At 34.1% G+C, this 17474-nt stretch overlaps 2 protein-coding genes and 1 non-coding gene across 3 annotated transcripts; 2 read left to right on the top strand and 1 right to left on the bottom strand.

Moving 5' to 3' along the window:
• Positions 1–4373: 4373 nt before the first annotated feature.
• Positions 4374–8225, bottom strand: LOC143532366 (uncharacterized). The gene is made up of 9 exons (XM_077027434.1): positions 8044–8225; positions 7903–7965; positions 7761–7816; positions 7091–7184; positions 6927–6987; positions 5690–5771; positions 5512–5567; positions 5344–5407; positions 4374–4501 (listed from the first exon to the last, which is right to left on the bottom strand). Exons 1-9 carry the CDS (start codon positions 8221–8223, stop codon positions 4441–4443), a joined length of 717 nt encoding a protein of 238 aa, XP_076883549.1. The 5' UTR covers positions 8224–8225; the 3' UTR covers positions 4374–4440.
• Positions 8226–8317: 92 nt separating this feature from the next.
• Positions 8318–8389, top strand: TRNAH-GUG (transfer RNA histidin (anticodon GUG)). Its single transcript has one exon. It is a non-coding gene; the product is annotated as a tRNA-His (tRNA).
• A 5755-nt stretch (positions 8390–14144) lies between these two features.
• Positions 14145–17456, top strand: LOC143532365 (putative serine/threonine-protein kinase WNK5; the record flags this gene model as incomplete). Its single annotated transcript, XM_077027433.1, has 5 exons — positions 14145–14594; positions 15898–16163; positions 16709–16932; positions 17082–17239; positions 17311–17456. Coding segments are annotated over exons 1-5 (884 nt in total), but the record flags the coding sequence as incomplete, so codon positions are not given.
• Positions 17457–17474: the final 18 nt, after the last annotated feature.

Raw genomic sequence — 17474 nt, 5'->3', positions numbered from 1 at the left:
GATAGGTAGTGAATTTTTATTGAAATAATTGTAACCATGTTCACTCTCTAATTATGTATAAAACCTTTTAGAAAAAATGTATGCCCTAACCAGTGACCAGTACAAAAAAATGTCCATTTGAACTGGTTATCCATCCAACCTGTTTGACCAGCCCGTTTTCCACCTCTTCTAGACACTCGCATTAGTAAACTGGAAAAATGTTCTGTTATCACAATTCACAAGGGTTTTCATCTGTATTATAGTTTGCTAGAGGTAGGATGTTGTAACTAAATTTGAACTGAAGGTAAGCTTCTATTCCACTCATTCGTTTCTTTTTCAACCTTCTTTTAGATGTATAATTGTGTATTGTTACTAGGCCAGACATTTTTGACCCGTTATCATGAACATTCAATTCAGGTTACATTTTATTACTGGTGTAAAACTGGTTGAAACTTGACATTAATTGATACATTTTATTACCGATGGTTACTGGATATATATGGGGTTCAAACCTTAATTTGGGCTCAATCCATAACAAGAATGTATGACATGGGTCAGAATTGGTTAGGCGTGTCATTTTCAATTACATGTTAATTTTCTCCATGATATGCTGATTTGCTGAAAGGTTTTTCAACGTATGCTCAACCTGTTTTGTACATCCGCACAAAGATGTTAACTTTTTTCACATATTGTCGTTGGACTCACTAGATATATGTGGTACTCATGTCCTAAATTTAGTTGTTTTGCATCTATTAAAATATCATGGTTTATTTTCTGTTTGGTCTTAACCTATGTTGCATGGGAACTGGTACGGGAACGGGAAACGGGCACGGGTACGGAAAAGAGAAACGGCAAAACTCAAAAAATTAAGAAACGGGTACGGCAATAAATACATATAAAAAATAAATATATATATACATAGGTTATTAATTACTAGTAACAAATAAATAAATATATAATTTTTATTTATATATAATGACATTTAAACATTTTATGTATAAATTTATAAATTGAGGACCAAATGTAAGCTAGTCTAGATAGCGAGAGTTAAATGTTAAAATGATAACTTAATTTAATACTATTTATGTAAATATTAACAAAGTTTAGGGACTAAATGCAAACAATTGAAAGATTAAGGAGGTTTATTGTTTAAACCTAAACCTAATTTAATAAGCCGCCGCCTTCTTCTTCTTCTTCTTTCTCCATCTTCTTCTTCTTCTTCTTCTTCTTCCTTCATCCTCTTCATCCGTTTTCCGGCGCCGGAATACTGTATGTGGCGCCGGAATTCATCGGATACGGTCTGGAAACACCCTTTAACTTCCGGAAGCGTTTATTAATGGTCCCCGAAGTTCAGGAAACGCTTCGAAATAAGGTTTGAATTTTGGAAACGGTCAACGACTGTCCCCAACATCCCGGAATCGGTCAAGATACGTTTCCAGGCGTCCCCGGTCGCGTTTCCGTCCCCGGCGAGTTTCCGGGACGTGGTACGGCACCCCGGCGGCGTTTCCGTGCAACAGAGGTCTTAACATTCTCAATTGCAGAATACTACAATATTGCCAATCCTTGATGCTTATCTTTTGTATACACTCTATTATTTGGCCTGCCTATTCCCTACAAACACACTTCTATATGGATGACTGTATGTTCGTTTAATATATTGGTTATATTTTTATGTTGGTTCAGGCGGAGATGAATTGGGTTCGTGACTGCTTTGGATCTTAGTAGGTATTTTCTGTAGATAAATTTGAGAAATAGAAAATGTATATGAGACGATCACAAGAGCCAATTCATATTTTTAAGGGTAATTTCATTGGTTTTTTTTCTTCATTTATTATTGAATTATTGTCGCATTCGTGCTTTGATATTCCCGTTCGCCGGACGGGTAAAGTACTTGTTTGTTTGGTGGTGGTAATATATCGCACCAATCAAACTCAATTCACAATTGATGATGGAGGCTGTATTGTGTTTCCACACAAGAAACACAAATATTAATATTTGTGGTGAAGAGCTTCTGCGTCTGACTCTTCCTTGAACGCCACACACACAAAAATAATAATAAAGGTAACTTTGCTTTTCTTTTGATTAAACCAGAACTGCCGTAGGTGAATATCAGCCACAAACTTACCGATAAATTGAGATTAAATAAAACTACCACCGATGGGTTTATGTTGGCTACGGCTGCCGACAATACGAGCACCCGTGATCGGATTCTTCACTGTGACAGGAAACTTCAACACCTTCAATTGGGACCTTGTGATCGGTTTCTTCGCTTCTTATGAGTTTGATTGGAAACTACTACTCCAATCAAGACTTGCCGCAGATCGAAAACACGAGCCTCGATCGTTAGGCTCTGATACCACTTGTTAAACTTTTGACAACTGAATCAAGAACACCAAACACGATTTTACATAAAACGTTTATGCGACTCTTTTCATTAATAAGAAACAACAAGAACAAATATTTTCTACTCTCTCTACTCTATTAGAAATAAACTTTTTGATGGGTTTATATAACACCCACAATTCTAATCCTACTCAAACTAGTAAACATAATTAAACTAGACTTCCAATTTATTTAATAATAAATAAAGAAAACTATGACACCAATTTATTCAACTTGGTCTCTGAACTTTGGATCTCCACCGAACCGCCCTTTGAGATCTTCCGTACCACCCTTATACTTTTCGTATTAACCATTCGGGTCCTTCAAGTTGGTATTGCTTCAAGTTTTACAATAACAACATATTAGATTTTAATTATATGAGGAAATTGACCCTCTAGAGGGAAGCCCTGAAATAAAGTTACCATTGTTTGATTTTTATTTTTAGATGCTAGATAGTAGATTCCTAATTTATACAAGCCCATGTGCTCGACCCAAATCAGCTCGAGTTTTTAACCAGGAAATTTACAGCAGGGAGCTTCAATTTGCTGGCTATTTGAGCAGCTCCAGCGTCTCCAAGCTAAGTTGCTCGTTCTCCGTGTCTTCATTTACAAATATGAGTAATACGTAGCAAACTAAAATTTTACAACCAAACAACTTGGGCTGAAAGCTTCTTTTCATAATTGATGTCTTTTTAATTTTTCTTTTTTCCTCTCTCTCATTCCAAATTAACAGATTTTGTTTTATATATCTAGATTCAGATTAGAGGAACCAAATGAAAAGGATTAGAAAATATATATGACTGTTCTTACATAGGAATAATTTTAGGATGAGTGTTATTGTTATACTACTATGGAGTATGGACTGTCAACAGCTTCCCTTCATTTGCAATGATCGAGCACACACGAGAGGTTAGAATATTGCACATACTGCCTTGGTGATGTGGAGTAATTTTGGTTACAAGATAGAAGGAAATCAAATCATGTGGGTCTAGTTGTCACCGACGATAGTTAGCTAAGCAACAGAAATTATGCAAAGACGAAAAAAAATAGTGATATATGCATGTGTATAATAATAAGGTCGCATATAATTCTAGATTGTTTAATCAGTTTCTTAAGGTCGCATATTACAATGTTAGTCGTTGCGTTGGTGTGATATTCAAGAGTAAATGGTTTGATATACAAGTCACCGAGTTATAGTGGATCAAACGGATGGCTTGGTAGATATTCAAATCAGATCGAGGCAAATGTCAAACGACCTATTCTTCTTCGATAACCAAACACAACAAGTGTGTGATGTACGCTATCTGTATCCCATGACATCAAATGACCGATACATTGGTGGGTTGTTGTGGCAGCCAAGGGATGATGTATGAACTAGAAAAATGTGTTTGTGAATCCCCAATAATAAGAATACAAATGATGAAGAATTCTTCCAAAGCAACAAAAGTGTAAACAGTAAACGTGCCGACATTTGGAGAATTGAATGATGAAGATGAACCAGCATATCCTGTCACATGAGATATCATTGAAGTCTTTGATGTGGACAGTGCTAATGAGGAAGAGGATGCTAGCGGTGAGGAAGAACTTGAGGGGACATATGGAGATATGTCGAAAAGCAAAGATGGCCCGACTTTGTCTCATCATTGTTCTAAGCATTTTTTGTAAGTGAAGATTTAACTAATTTTTACTATATATGTATTGCTTTTATGTGTTTGTAGTGCGTATGTTCTTAAACTAATTTATGGTGTCGTTTTGTAACAATATAACTGCAGTTCAAAAGTCGCTGCTCAAAATCCGGGTAGAGTGTCGATAAGTTTTCTACAGTTTGGGTTGGAACCACTTAAATCAGTTCTGGCTTTTTTACACCTCTACCATCATCGACACCATCCGACTTTTCAGAAACTTTTTGTTATGCCATTAATGTTATTCATTTTTCGTAAAATATACTCACTTTATGTGCTTACTCCTTATACAAAAACATAATACATCAGTTAGTTTTGATTCTAACTAAATCACTTGCACAAGCATTAAGATGACTTTCAATAGCCCAAAGATCATTGACTTGAAACTTTACTATTAATCACTCTACTTTTGCTGCTTCCCCAGGCATGCTACTTTCGGCTACCGTCTCTCTAACAAACCTGGAATAACAACCACAGAATAAAGTTAGTTTGAATAATCTATAAACCTCAAACTCAGTTTTTATACCTATAAAAAGTAGGGACGGCAATATCTAACACAACACGGAAAAAAATCAGGTATTGGTTGTCATATCTAGCATGTTTTATAAACGGGTCATGCTGTGATTGACCTGCTTGGTTAAATGGGTCGTGCTTGAGTTGACTTTTTAACGGGTATAATAAATAAAGGTTGACTCACTAAACCCGTTTATCGCCCATTTAACCCATTTTTGTGAGACAACGACCAGATTAACATGTTTTACAACTTGAATATAGCTTGTTTGACACGTTTAGATAAATGGGTAAAATGGGTCCTGTTCACGTTACACAACTTTCGGTGTGCGGGTTATGATTGTTTTCTACACGAATAAAATAATAGGTCAAGTATGTGATTCATCAATTTCTTTTTGAGGTATGTGATGAAAAAATTTAACATGAATATTAAAGACGGCCCCTTTGACATATTTACCGAACTAAAAAGATCAACTAGAATTGTATTTTATCTTCAATGGGTTAATAAGGTTGAACGTGTTGAAGTTGCCTATAGTATTTGGAATAACTAAAACCTCCTAAATGGATTCATTAAAACAATTATACTACGTTTTTAACCAACATGATTTTTTTAATGCTGTTTTAGTACAATAGATAATAGATTCAACTATGAATACATGTTTCCAATTTTAAAAATATACTCGTTTTGGGGCGTTTCCCAACCCAATGTTTTTGCCACATCTAACGAAAACTAAATGAATCAATAGAAGAAATTAAGCATGCAAATAAGATTAACTAAAGTGGAGTTTAACCTTTCTATTTTATCGCGAGACGACTGCAAAATGTATATAGAAAGCACGAATGACATGAGAAGCCCTGTTTATGAGTAAGAGAACCAATATAAACGAATTATTTTTTAAAATTGAAAATAAAAAAGTTGATTATTTTTTCTAAAACCTAAATAATGAATGCATAATTACCTGATCCAAAGAGAACATAGAATCCAGAAGCAACATCTATTTCTGATTGTTCCTCCCTATACAGAATCATTCATTGGTACAAAAAAAATTAAGCCCTGTTCAAGACCGGCCGTGTTTGTTCTTCAACTTTGATGAATCAGATACAGAAATTACAAACAGGCATAAATAAATGACTAACCATGTGTATCTAACAAGCACGTATTTTGGCCATGATTGTGCATCCCAAAACAGCTTGCCAATATCAGGATGAAGCTCAACATCTGATCAGTAAAGTTTCATGAAATTTCAAGATACATAAAATGTTAAATTACTTTTAACATTTTTGCAAGAGTTACATGTGATAGTATGCTTAAAACCATATCAAGTTGACACAGACACGTGCGATGTCTTTAACATTGTTCGCATTTAAATTGTTCAAAATATTTTGTGTAACACCCCAGGAACATGTTCAGGTTTCTAGTAAACTTCTATAACTTGATGGACTTTTTTTATCAAAGAAGAACTACTTTGTGTGGTGACAAATCTTATTTAGTAATCCATGAAGATTATTGGCCTTTGGAAGTTAATATAATATGAATTCAAGTCATTTATACCATTTAGATTGAGTCTGTTGCACTGTGGGCGGTCAAAATGGGCTCGTAACCACACAGATGATTTTCTACACGGATAGGGTCAGTTTGACTGTTATAACTTTTTGTCTAAATCATAAGTGATAAGGGTGTAAAACCTGATTGCACAAATTATATTATTTTATAATCATCTAATAGTTTATGCATTAATAAAACACTTCAAGCAACTTTGAACCCATTTGACCAATAAAGCCTTTTGAGTTTACCAGGTTGACCCGTTAGAAATAAAGCATAACCCAAATCGACCCATAAGTGAATGGGATGAAATATAACTCTACATAAAAAGCTATGGTTAACCACCTAAAAGTATAGCATGTATTAGCCTTTCAACATTTAAGACTCACTCCAACAATTAACGATGTGACAGAAAAATATGACATTATGTCCCCTTAAGCTTCAACAATCACTATTTATTCTTGGTGTCAATCACTAGTAAATTATTAGAAGGAAGTGCAGAAAATAAAAAAAAATTAAGGCAATTAAATGCAACTTATCAATGCCTAACAATCTTGGTTTTAAAATGCGTTCATAATGCGTAAAGTGCTGATGCGATGCAAAGAGCGCATCGCTGCACTTGATGCAATGTGTTTACATGATGGGCTCATAATTCACTAAGATGTGCGCAACATGATTTAGAGGAAGAAAAGTTTATACCTACAACAAAAATGTGCAGAATATTCACGTTGTGGTGGAATTTTAGGATTTTCGTAAGAGCGCATCACACAATTTAAAACCAAGCTAAAAATCAAATAATAACAATGTTAAGTAAAAGTGAAGGTAACATACAATGATGTGGCATGTCTATAACACTGGCAGTCACACCAAGAAAATCACTTCCGGAGAATCTCTGTTTATAACGCAAACAAAAGGTTCCATGAACATTAAACAATTATTGAATTTTCAATCACGCGTTTGAGAAAATTTAAAACGCAAAGTTTGTTTTTCCTTACCAAATGCACATCAATCATTGGGACCTCAGAGCTCTTACGGTTTATCACAAGCAGCCATGGAATGTAATACTTCTCTTTTCCAACTTGAAATGATCTACATTTATTCATTCCAAAGATTACATTGATCATAAATTTTTTTCAGAAATTTAGTCCAACCCGAATGAAGATAAATAGCTTATAGACGGCTTAGAAGGTAATGAGGACAACCAACTAGGGGTATAAACACGCAGAGCTGTTCGCGAGCTACTCAAGATCTGATTGATAAAACCCTGGAAACGAGTCGAGCTGCTCGTGAGGTACTCGAGATCCGATCGATAAAAAGCTCGAAACGAGCCGAGCTGCTCACGAACTACTCGAGATCCGATCGATACAAAGCTCAAAACAAGCCAAGATGCTCGCGAGCTACTCGATCCCGAGCCTCAAAAAAAAGCTTGTTAAGTTTTTGAGCCTTGTATGAAAGGATCGTCTAGGCTCGAGCTTGATGGAGCCTTATGTATTTTAAAGTTTTAACTATTTTGGACTTGTATGTATTAATTTAACATTGCACAACCGAGCTCGAACGGAGCTTTTTCCCAAAATATATAAAATAACTAAAAGTATATATAAATTAAAATATAATAAACAAGTCAAGCCCGAGCTTGCAGAAACGACAAGAAACAGGAAGTCTTACATTTTGACGGGATCAGCTCCGGTGAAACCAGTAGGTTTAGATATAGGAACCAATACCTATAACATCATTCAAATTAATTAATTAACATAATTCATGCAATCAATTCAATAAAACCCTAAAATTGAATTATTAATGAAATGACCTCACGATTTACACCGAAGATCGGGCAGTGGCGACCAATCATATCATGCCAACCGGTTCTTGACTGTCAAATTATTAATTAAATAAATGTAAACAACAAGTAAGATGTGTGAATTTAGATATAGATAATAAGAGTACATACAGAGTGATATTGACTCATTTTGCTCATCGGAACGATGTCTCCGGGCCTATAAGCTGCTGCAAGATTTGATATTGTTGTTATTACTAATAATAATAAGAGATTAGCAGTGCTGATTAATCTGCAATTTCTTCTTGCCATTTGAAACCCCTTTGACAGAATCTGCTTTCGAACTGTATGCATAATATGATTGATTATAATCGAAAAGTTTTGCCCTAATTATGTTAGTCACATACTAGTTAATGTAATATAATGATTATATTGAAAATGCTATATCGTGGCTGTAGTTTAGTGGTAAGAATTCCACGTTGTGGCCGTGGAGACCTGGGCTCGAATCCCAGCAGCCACAAGTGTTCTTTTTTATTTGTTTTTCAATAATAATAAAAAAGAATATTTAAGATTTAATTTCTTTTTTCCTTTTCTAGGAAGGCGACCTACTTGTAAATCTACTTTTTTTTTCCCCATATTTTCACGAGAATAGAACCTCACCACTTGATATTGCTACTTTTTGGTATATAATAGTTAGCAAGAAAATTGGATTGTTAAAAGTATGAATGATTTTGATTTAGTGTGTGAATTAAGTTAATCAGCACACCACCTTAGTTTTAGTTTATGATGCTTAGTTAACAAACAAACATATCAATAAAATTCTTACACGCAGCAAATTATGATACTTGATTTTTTTTGTTCTCACTTTTATTTCGTTTACATAGTTTTCTAAGTCAACGTGTGTGATGGTCTTGTGTGCAACTAAGTTACATCAAGGTTAGAAACTTCATGTTGACGTTACAAAGCGGGATTAAAGACCTTACTGTTGGTGTGCTCTTTTTAAGATTTGAACATAGGGTCTATGATATCGGATGCAATGAATTACACAAAAAAAATTTCCAGAAAACTTATATTCAAAGCAACAACTTTGTAAACTATATAGCGAAGTAGTATGTTGATTTCATAATTTTGATTGTTCCTTGAATGCTTCATGCAAATATATGATTGTCATATTTAGTCCGCTCACTTAAACTTATAATTTAGTGGTTTATTAAATGTGTAGAAAAATCATAACAAACCGGCTTATTAATTACGTAATTTAATTTAGTGGCGTCTTCAATTTTTTTTTCTTAACGAAAATTTTTTTGCACTTTGTAGGGTTTGAACCTGACCTCCTATTTCACGTCTAACCACCTTACCATCCCACCAAAGTGGAAATGAAATATATATGAATTGCTTAGACTAATCATAAGCTTTAAATAAAACTTAAAAAGGGTCGATTTAACCATTTTAGAGGCTTAAAGAGAAAAAAAAAACATAGAACTTTTTTTTAGGAAAATTGGTTCGTACTTTCGAAATCCATTTTCATGAGATTTAAAAAACATGGAAAAATAAATTTGGGAACTATGGTTCGAACCCCCTCCCCCCCCCCCCCCCCCCCCGAGAGTGAAAGTAAAGTCTTATCAATACACTTGATTTGGTAGGTTTTCGCACTTGAATAAATTTCGCTTTTAAACTAGTATTCGCTTAGATGAAGGTTTTTGCTAGGGTTGGTAGTTTTCGCATGTAGATAGTTTAATATGGAGTTGGATAGCTTAGTTTTCGCGTAGACCAAGTTTCCGCATAGATAGATTTTTCGCATTGTCCATACGAAAACTGTAACATTTCGGTTTTCCGTATTTGTATTTGTATACCGACCCGTGTTTGTTATTTGGGATGTTCACACTAATGAAAACGCCCATTTATGGAGTATTTCCTTGCATTTATCTTACTTTATGTCTATACGTCTCGTGTAATCGTCAATCGAACCTCTAACTCGTACATCTTGGCTTTATACTTCAACTATTTAAAAGTTCAAGGACCAAATATATAAGCTTTAAAAAAATATCTCCCAACGCGCCACATTACACGATGCGTGGGAGTTTCCCCGCCGCGTAGCGCAGCGGAGGAGGGAGGCGCTTGCTATCGGCAAAGTTGTTACCACCGACAGTTTACTTGCCATTTCTAGTTCTAATCACTAGGGGTGTTCATCGGATCGGATAACGGATTATTCGGGTTATTCGGTTCGGGTTATTCGGATTTGAAAATTTTTGGATCCTATTCGAAATCCGATCCGAATTAAAAATATTCCTATCCGATCCAAATCTATCCGAATTCAATTCGGATCGGATTCGGATAATATCCGAATAATCCGAAAGTATCCAAATAACCCGAAATAAACCTAAAAATTTCCTATTTTTTTGTTTCCAACATTTAATAGTTCGGAATCACAATAAACATACAAACCGGAAAATACGAATTACTATTAACGCAAATTTAAAGTTTAAACTTCAAATAATAGTCTAATAAATATACAAAACCGGAAAATACCACTAAAAACATGTTTTTTATTCGGATTAAACGGATATCCGAATAATCCGAACAATCCAAATTTTTTAAAATTCCATATCCGAATCCGATCCGAATCCGAATTAGTTATTCGGATATTCGGATTGATCCGATCCGAATAAGAATTCAGATCGGTTTATTTGGGTTTCGGTTTCGGTTCGAATTTCGAATTTCTTAAACACCCCTACTAATTACCATTAATCCTCAATTATCTTGTCAATCACAAAGCGAGTCGGTTATTACAACTCATTTCACTAGCTTCCTCCCCAAGATTAGCTTTAATTTATTTAATTTCTTGACTTTATTCCATCTTTGACTCTTTTCCAAATCATTTGCAATTATAACAATTTAGTATCCTTCAAGTCAAATTGGTGCTATATAAACGACCCATGGCTTATGCTAAACGGTTACCCCAACTTACTTCACCTCCAATTTGTGTTACTAGTACTCTTTGATTGTGTTATTGACAGTTTGACTTTCCAAAGTCCAATACTTTGACTTCTCCGGTTTTGCTTGTTCCATCCACTTTCCGGATATGTGTTGAACATAAAAGTTGTTCATTTTTACATTCTAAATGAAACCCCTCAATCAATTTCAATGATCGATGAGATTTTGGGGGGTCAATTGCATTCCGTCCTATTACGGTTTATATTAAAGTTAGTTTTGGACTTTTCAATTCCACCATGAGTCGTTCCAAGTTAGCCTCCGACCCTTTTATGTTTTAGTCTTATTTCATCATTTTGAACCTAACTGACCCGAATCCAGTCTCATACCAACATCCGGGTCAATGACGAACCGCCACTCGTTTAACTATAGTTTCATGGAAATATAATAAAGGTTATACAGTTTATAGGTTTAAGTGAAAAAGTACGTTATGTTTGAATAAAGTAGAAGTATACACGAGCATTAGATTAAAAAAAAGATTATCATTATATTAAGTTACTATATCAAAATTAAATAATATATTTTCGTCGTTACCAGATTAATATAATAGTACTTTTAATAGACGAAATCTAACTTATATTTTGGTGCCGGTTTCTAAAACGTCTTTAGCTTTTGATGATTTTCAATAGCCAGGATACTTCATATTCTTTATAATCAGATTATGAAATTTATATATGCAAGGGAGATTTTATACAATATTTTATTTGTTAATTAGTTGAACTAAAAAGTTCAATAGCCAGGATACTTCATATTCAATGAATCCCAGGAGGGGATTGTTTACTGCATTTGCTCCGGCTTGGGTAACCGGGGTAGTGTTAGTAACAATCGTGTATTCATCGGTGTTCCCCCCAGTAGCTGGGGTTGTGGTTACCGGAGTTTCTTGGTCACTCGGTGGCTTTGGCATCGGAGTAACCTTAACCATCTTTCCAGAAGTTTGAAAAAACTGAGAAAAAGAAAAATTAGTTCTAGCTTAATGCACGGATGGCGCCAATGAAGAAACACTAAATGACCCCGACAGATTAAGGATAATCTTAGGGTTAAGTAGATGTTTCCCACGAGGGTTAGGCCCGGCAAAGATGGTTATTCTTCTCAACCTGCAAAACAGACACCGTAAGCTCGTCACTGAGAAGGGGGGTACCTCCTTGTGACCACCCTCCGGCGTGAGAATCAGACTAGGTTGCTCTGAATATAAGTGTATATAGAGAGAAATAGCTAGAGAGAAGATTATTAGTGGGTCTCCTGTACCTACTGTGCTAAAACTTTATAGAATAATTGGAGTATACATCATGTCAACTCTTAATGTATTCTCAAATTAGCCAGCGCATTATCGATAATGTTTAATTGTGTCAATTTTATTAAGAAATTAGACAAGAACTATCTGAAAGGTTTATATTTATTATGAATTATTGGTTTGATTTATGTATAAAGCATTTTATATCTAGCAACCCAAATATATATGATTCAAGACTAAAATCCTTAATATTCTTTAAAAACTAATACCGTATAATATAAGGAATTAACCGATTAAAGTATTAAAGGTTGTTTGACAGTCTTATGTTGAATCAAGAGGCTTGACTGTTTAAGAAGTGACCTCTGAATCATTCAACATTTTTCTGAAACTTAAACATTAAGGGGGTGTTTTGCCTAGCTTTTTTTAGCAAAGCTAATAGTTTTTTTAGTTTTTAGTTTTTTTTATTACAAAATAAGCTTAATTTGGTGTTTGGTTTAGCTTTTTTAGCTTATACTTATATAAGCTAATTTGAAGAAGCTTACTAGAAGATAGTTTTTTAGTTTAGTTGAATAAGCTTATTTGTTTAAGGGGATAAGTTACTCATTTGCTCTCAAATGATGGTGGATTAATAATATTAAAGCAACTTATTACGGTAACAAAACAAAGAATGGTAGATTTAACAACTTATTAAGGCGTATAATCAACTTGTAGAATATAAGCTAATCCAAACACTTAAAAAGAGCTTATCAAATAATAGAAAATAGACTATAAGCTACTTTAAAATATAAATATAAGCTAGAAATTAAAAGATAGGCCAAACACCCTTTAAAAGACTTTATAAACCATCAAGATATGTCTTTTTAATAAACCAGACACATTCTACCTCTGACCGATTTAAAGTAGGCTCTTAATTATGAAAGCATTAAGCGACTTTAAGAAATCAATATTTCATGTTGCAACACAACTTTCACGTTTAAAGTTGAAGTTTTTTTTGTTCTTTCTAGGAATTATAAATATATACAATTACAAACTTTGGTGCCGCTGAGTGCCAATGGGCCACTTGGCGGCACTGTATTGGTTGTTAAATTATGGATTTGTTTTTTGTTTTTGTTTTTGTCCTGGTACCGTGACAAACATTATTAAAACAAACGAATTCGCGTAGACTCACTGCATTTGTTTTAATTTCGGTATCGTAACCAATGTCACAGAAATCGGCCAGATTTGCGTAGACTCACCTCCTCAACTTCCGGGATCGGCAACGCTTGGATCTTCCCAATGCGCGAGTGTTATCGACTGACGCCACACAACTGATCCACCTCAAATTTTATATATTTTTGTTTTATTTTTGGTTTTTAGTTCCGGTAGAATAACACACTTAACTGAAACCGACCGAATTTGGCGTCGACTTACCGCCTCAACGCCCGAGACCGACAATGTTTAGGTTTATCATCGGACGGGTTTTACCAACCTGCCCGGCACAACACACCGGGTATAACACTAGTTAGTACTAAAACAAGAGTAAATCAGATTAAGGGTGCTAACTGCTAAATCAATAGTTTCTTCAAGTTTTCTAGTAAGGATTCAATGTTTCGTTGTTTAAATCAAAAATAATTCAAAAAATATCAAATTGACATGATATAATAATAAACCACATTATGCTTTCAAGTTTCAACTGTCTATCTATTTTATTAGTTTCAATTTTATATCCATTTCGGTAGGTTTCTACTCCCTTTCAACGACATCATATATGCATTCATTGTATACACACGCACACCTACTAGCAGTACCTTTTGTTTCCACCATCGCAAAAGTCATCTCTTTGTTTCTTTCTCTATCTCTCTAAAATCTTTGTGCTTCCAATCATCGTCTTCAAGAATCAACTTACTAGCTAATCGAATCATTTTTTGCTCAACAATTACAGATGGAATTACCAAAACGCGGGCACCGATTTTTCAAGTTCAGGAGCCAATTTTTAAGTGTTATTTTCTGCTTTTAGAGATAATCATATTAGGAAAACAAGGTTGACTTTTTGTTACAAACTACATATTTTTTTCATAACTCCTTTGTTTTGCTGTTCATATAAATCAATTCAATGGCTACAAAAGGATATATTTCTAGCACCGGTGTTGTAGTGATGTCATGGATAATGCTTAGGATCGATTACTCAATGCTCTTCTGGCTCGTTTTCGGTGTTTTTCCTTACGAGAATCATGAAGGAAGGCCTCCATTTATCTAACACTTGATCACTCATTGTTCTTTAGTTAATATCTACTATACTATTTACAGCAATTTCTTCTTTCTATTTCGGTTTACTTTGTTCACAATATATAATTAAATCATAGTTTTAGCCAGGACTCGTTAAGGTTATATATATATATACATATAGCTCTTTGTATCACGTTCACAAGATAACATGTACAAATCGAAATCCAATGATTCCATCCGTGGAGGGAAGACACAACTTGGATACGCAGAGGTCGATCCATCTGGTCGATATGGACGAGTATGTTTTCTTTCTCTTTGTGTTTTATTAATTATCATATATTTTAGTGGGATGTTACAGTCTTTGAATATTCATGAAGAACTCTTGGATTCAATAAGTACTAATTGTTAATATCCTTTTAAACAAAAGGATTAACTTAACCCTACCATTTATGAAAAAGGAACATGTTATCATACGAATATTGCAACCTTACTTTTCTTGTTTACGGAAATCGCTGGATAGAGAAATAAATTATTTACGAATTTTATTGTTTTAGATGAAGCGCTATATACACGTGCTTATGCAGTTCTCGTACAGTTCACAAAATAATTTTGGTTATTGACAGTAATTAAATTTTTTTTTTTATATATATTAGTCTTCCTGAAAAGAACCATTTAAGATCTTTAAAACCACCAAAAACATTTGAACTTAGGTTTGTTACCCTTGTTTTATGTTTTAATTTTAACTATGGTTATTTGCAAAAAGGTGTTCTACCAATTTCTTGGGTCATATGGGTTGTTGGTTTCTGAAAAGGTGGATTGATTAATCATCGTAATTTATCTTTAAAAATAACTTGCTCATGTCATCAGGGAAGTTGACTAGTTCTTTAATTAAGATGCATTATTCATACCCTTTCAAAAATAATCAGTATTTACTTTTCTTTTTTAAAGAAAGTCAGATAACGACAATTCCTCTCTATTTTTTTTTAAATTGCGTACATAGTTAAAATATAACTTTTTAATACCTAAATATTGTTCTTTAAAACTATACACATTCATAATCTCTTACAATTCAATCTTTATTAAAATAATAATATCTTTTTTTTCTATCTACACACCCAACCCTACTCAATTTTTAACACACATTTACAACCCATCCTAACTTAAAAAAAAAAAATTTTAACGAAGTCCGTTTTTAATATAATTTATGCCGGAATGTTCATAATTTTTTTAAGAAATATCGTGCATTTATTATTTTTTTTAGTTCGATCATTAAAAGTTAATTGAATAATTAAGTTATTGGATGTTAGTTTGAATTGCAATCTGTGTTTGCTCCACCAAACCAGATTATCAATCCAGATTGCTTTATTTTCTTTTTTAATTTTTTTAAAACATATGATATGAAAGAATTCCTTTATAAACATTACACACATATGTGGAAATCATTATAACTATTTAAAGAAAATCACACTAGAGACAAAATCAATAAAAGAGTAAAATACCATTTAAAAAAACGTTAAATGTTGGCATAAGTTAACATTAAATTTATATTGTTACTTCAGTCTACAAGGCATGACCCAAAGTTACACTAACAATGCTTGTAGTTCAAGGAAATACTCGGAAAAGGAGCAATGAAGACAGTTTACAAAGCATTTGATGAGGTTTTAGGCATAGAAGTGGCATGGAACCAGGTGAAACTCAATTGCGTTTTGCGGTCACCTGAGGATCTTCAACGCCTATATTCCGAGGTCCATCTCCTCAAGAACCTCAATCACAGCTCCATAATGCGATTCTACACTTCTTGGATCGACGCTGATAAACGGACTTTTAACTTCATAACGGAGATGTTCACCGCTGGAAGCCTTAGAGAGTAATCACAATCTTCCTTAGGATCATACTTATGTCAACACGTTTCAATATCATCTAGAATAAAACTAAATAATCAACAGCCAAATTTGGAACTCCTTCCCTTCTATTTGTAAGTTTGATTAATACAAGACATTTTCAATCTAAGCTTCAAGGGGTGGCGCAGTGGTAAGCACTTGAATCCCTCTAGCACAGATCTCAGGTTCAACGTCGGCTTCTAATGGTTTTCTGCCTTTAATCCCTTGAAGATCGATCACATGTCCAACATAAACTGCTTTTACATGAGACCGTAGATTCACAAATAATTGTCGGTGGCGGTAAATATTTTGGTAATGGGTTCTCATAGTTAAGAAAAAAGACATTTTCAACCAAATTAGGTGAACTGGAATATCTAAGTTGGGTTTTATTTGATTTAAATAATGTATAATTTTCATTAGAACTATATATATGTTTACCCTCTAATGTTGTTTTCTTAGTTTTTTTCTGTTTGTTATACCATAACTTATAACTATAATAATATGTTCACAACTTGGACATGATTATATGCAGGTATAGGCAGAAATACAAGCGAGTGCACATGCGAGCGGTTAAAGACTGGGCTAGACAGATCCTGGAAGGCCTAGCTTATTTGCACAGCCACAATCCACCAGTGATCCATCGAGATCTAAAGTGTGATAACATCTTCATCAACGGACATATTGGCCAAGTAAAGATTGGTGATCTCGGGTTAGCTGCCACTTTATGCGACTCACAACACGCTCATAGCGTCATAGGTAATGTTTCCTCATTCTTTACCTCTCTTAGGTGACCATATTATGGATGTTGTTCTTATTTTATTTCTCATATAGTATAAGTATATATAATTATAAAAAATTCTTTTAAATCTATTTGTTATTTCCTAACACTTACACACATGAAACAGGCACACCTGAATTTATGGCACCAGAAATGTACGAAGAAGATTACAACGAGCTTGTGGATATTTACTCTTTCGGCATGTGCATGTTAGAAATGCTTACATCTGAATTTCCATACAATGAATGCTCCAACCCAGCTCAAATTTACAAGAAAGTCACTTCGGTATGTTATAAATACAGAATAAAGATACATATGTTTCTATCCTAAAACTAAAATATGCATTAAACTATTAGGGAAAGTTGCCGAAAGCGTTTGATCAGATCGAATGCGCTGAAGCAAAACGGTTTATAGGAAAATGCCTTGAAAATGCATCAACCAGACCTTCTGCTAGAGAGCTCTTGATGGAACCTTTCCTTGTTGAAGATGATGATCAAATATTGCAAGCTGAAGAGGTATG

Source organism: Bidens hawaiensis, unplaced genomic scaffold, assembly GCF_021521415.1.
Source record: "Bidens hawaiensis isolate Kalapana, Puna unplaced genomic scaffold, B.hawaiensis_p1.1 tig00009444_1, whole genome shotgun sequence".
In the NCBI taxonomy this organism is placed as follows: Eukaryota; Viridiplantae; Streptophyta; class Magnoliopsida; order Asterales; family Asteraceae; genus Bidens; species Bidens hawaiensis.
This window is presented reverse-complemented; position numbering and strand designations above follow the sequence as displayed.

Excerpts from the sequence above, each read along its gene's own strand:
- LOC143532366 (XM_077027434.1), bottom strand. The coding sequence starts at position 8,223 with ATGCATACAGTTCGAAAGCAGATTCTGTCAAAGGGGTTTCAAATGGCA. Across the intron at positions 6,988-7,090 it reads CAATGATTGATGTGCATTTG|AGATTCTCCGGAAGTGATTT; the intron begins GTAAGGAAAAAC and ends CGTTATAAACAG. Across the intron at positions 5,568-5,689 it reads GTGCTTGTTAGATACACATG|GGAGGAACAATCAGAAATAG; the intron begins GTTAGTCATTTA and ends GATTCTGTATAG.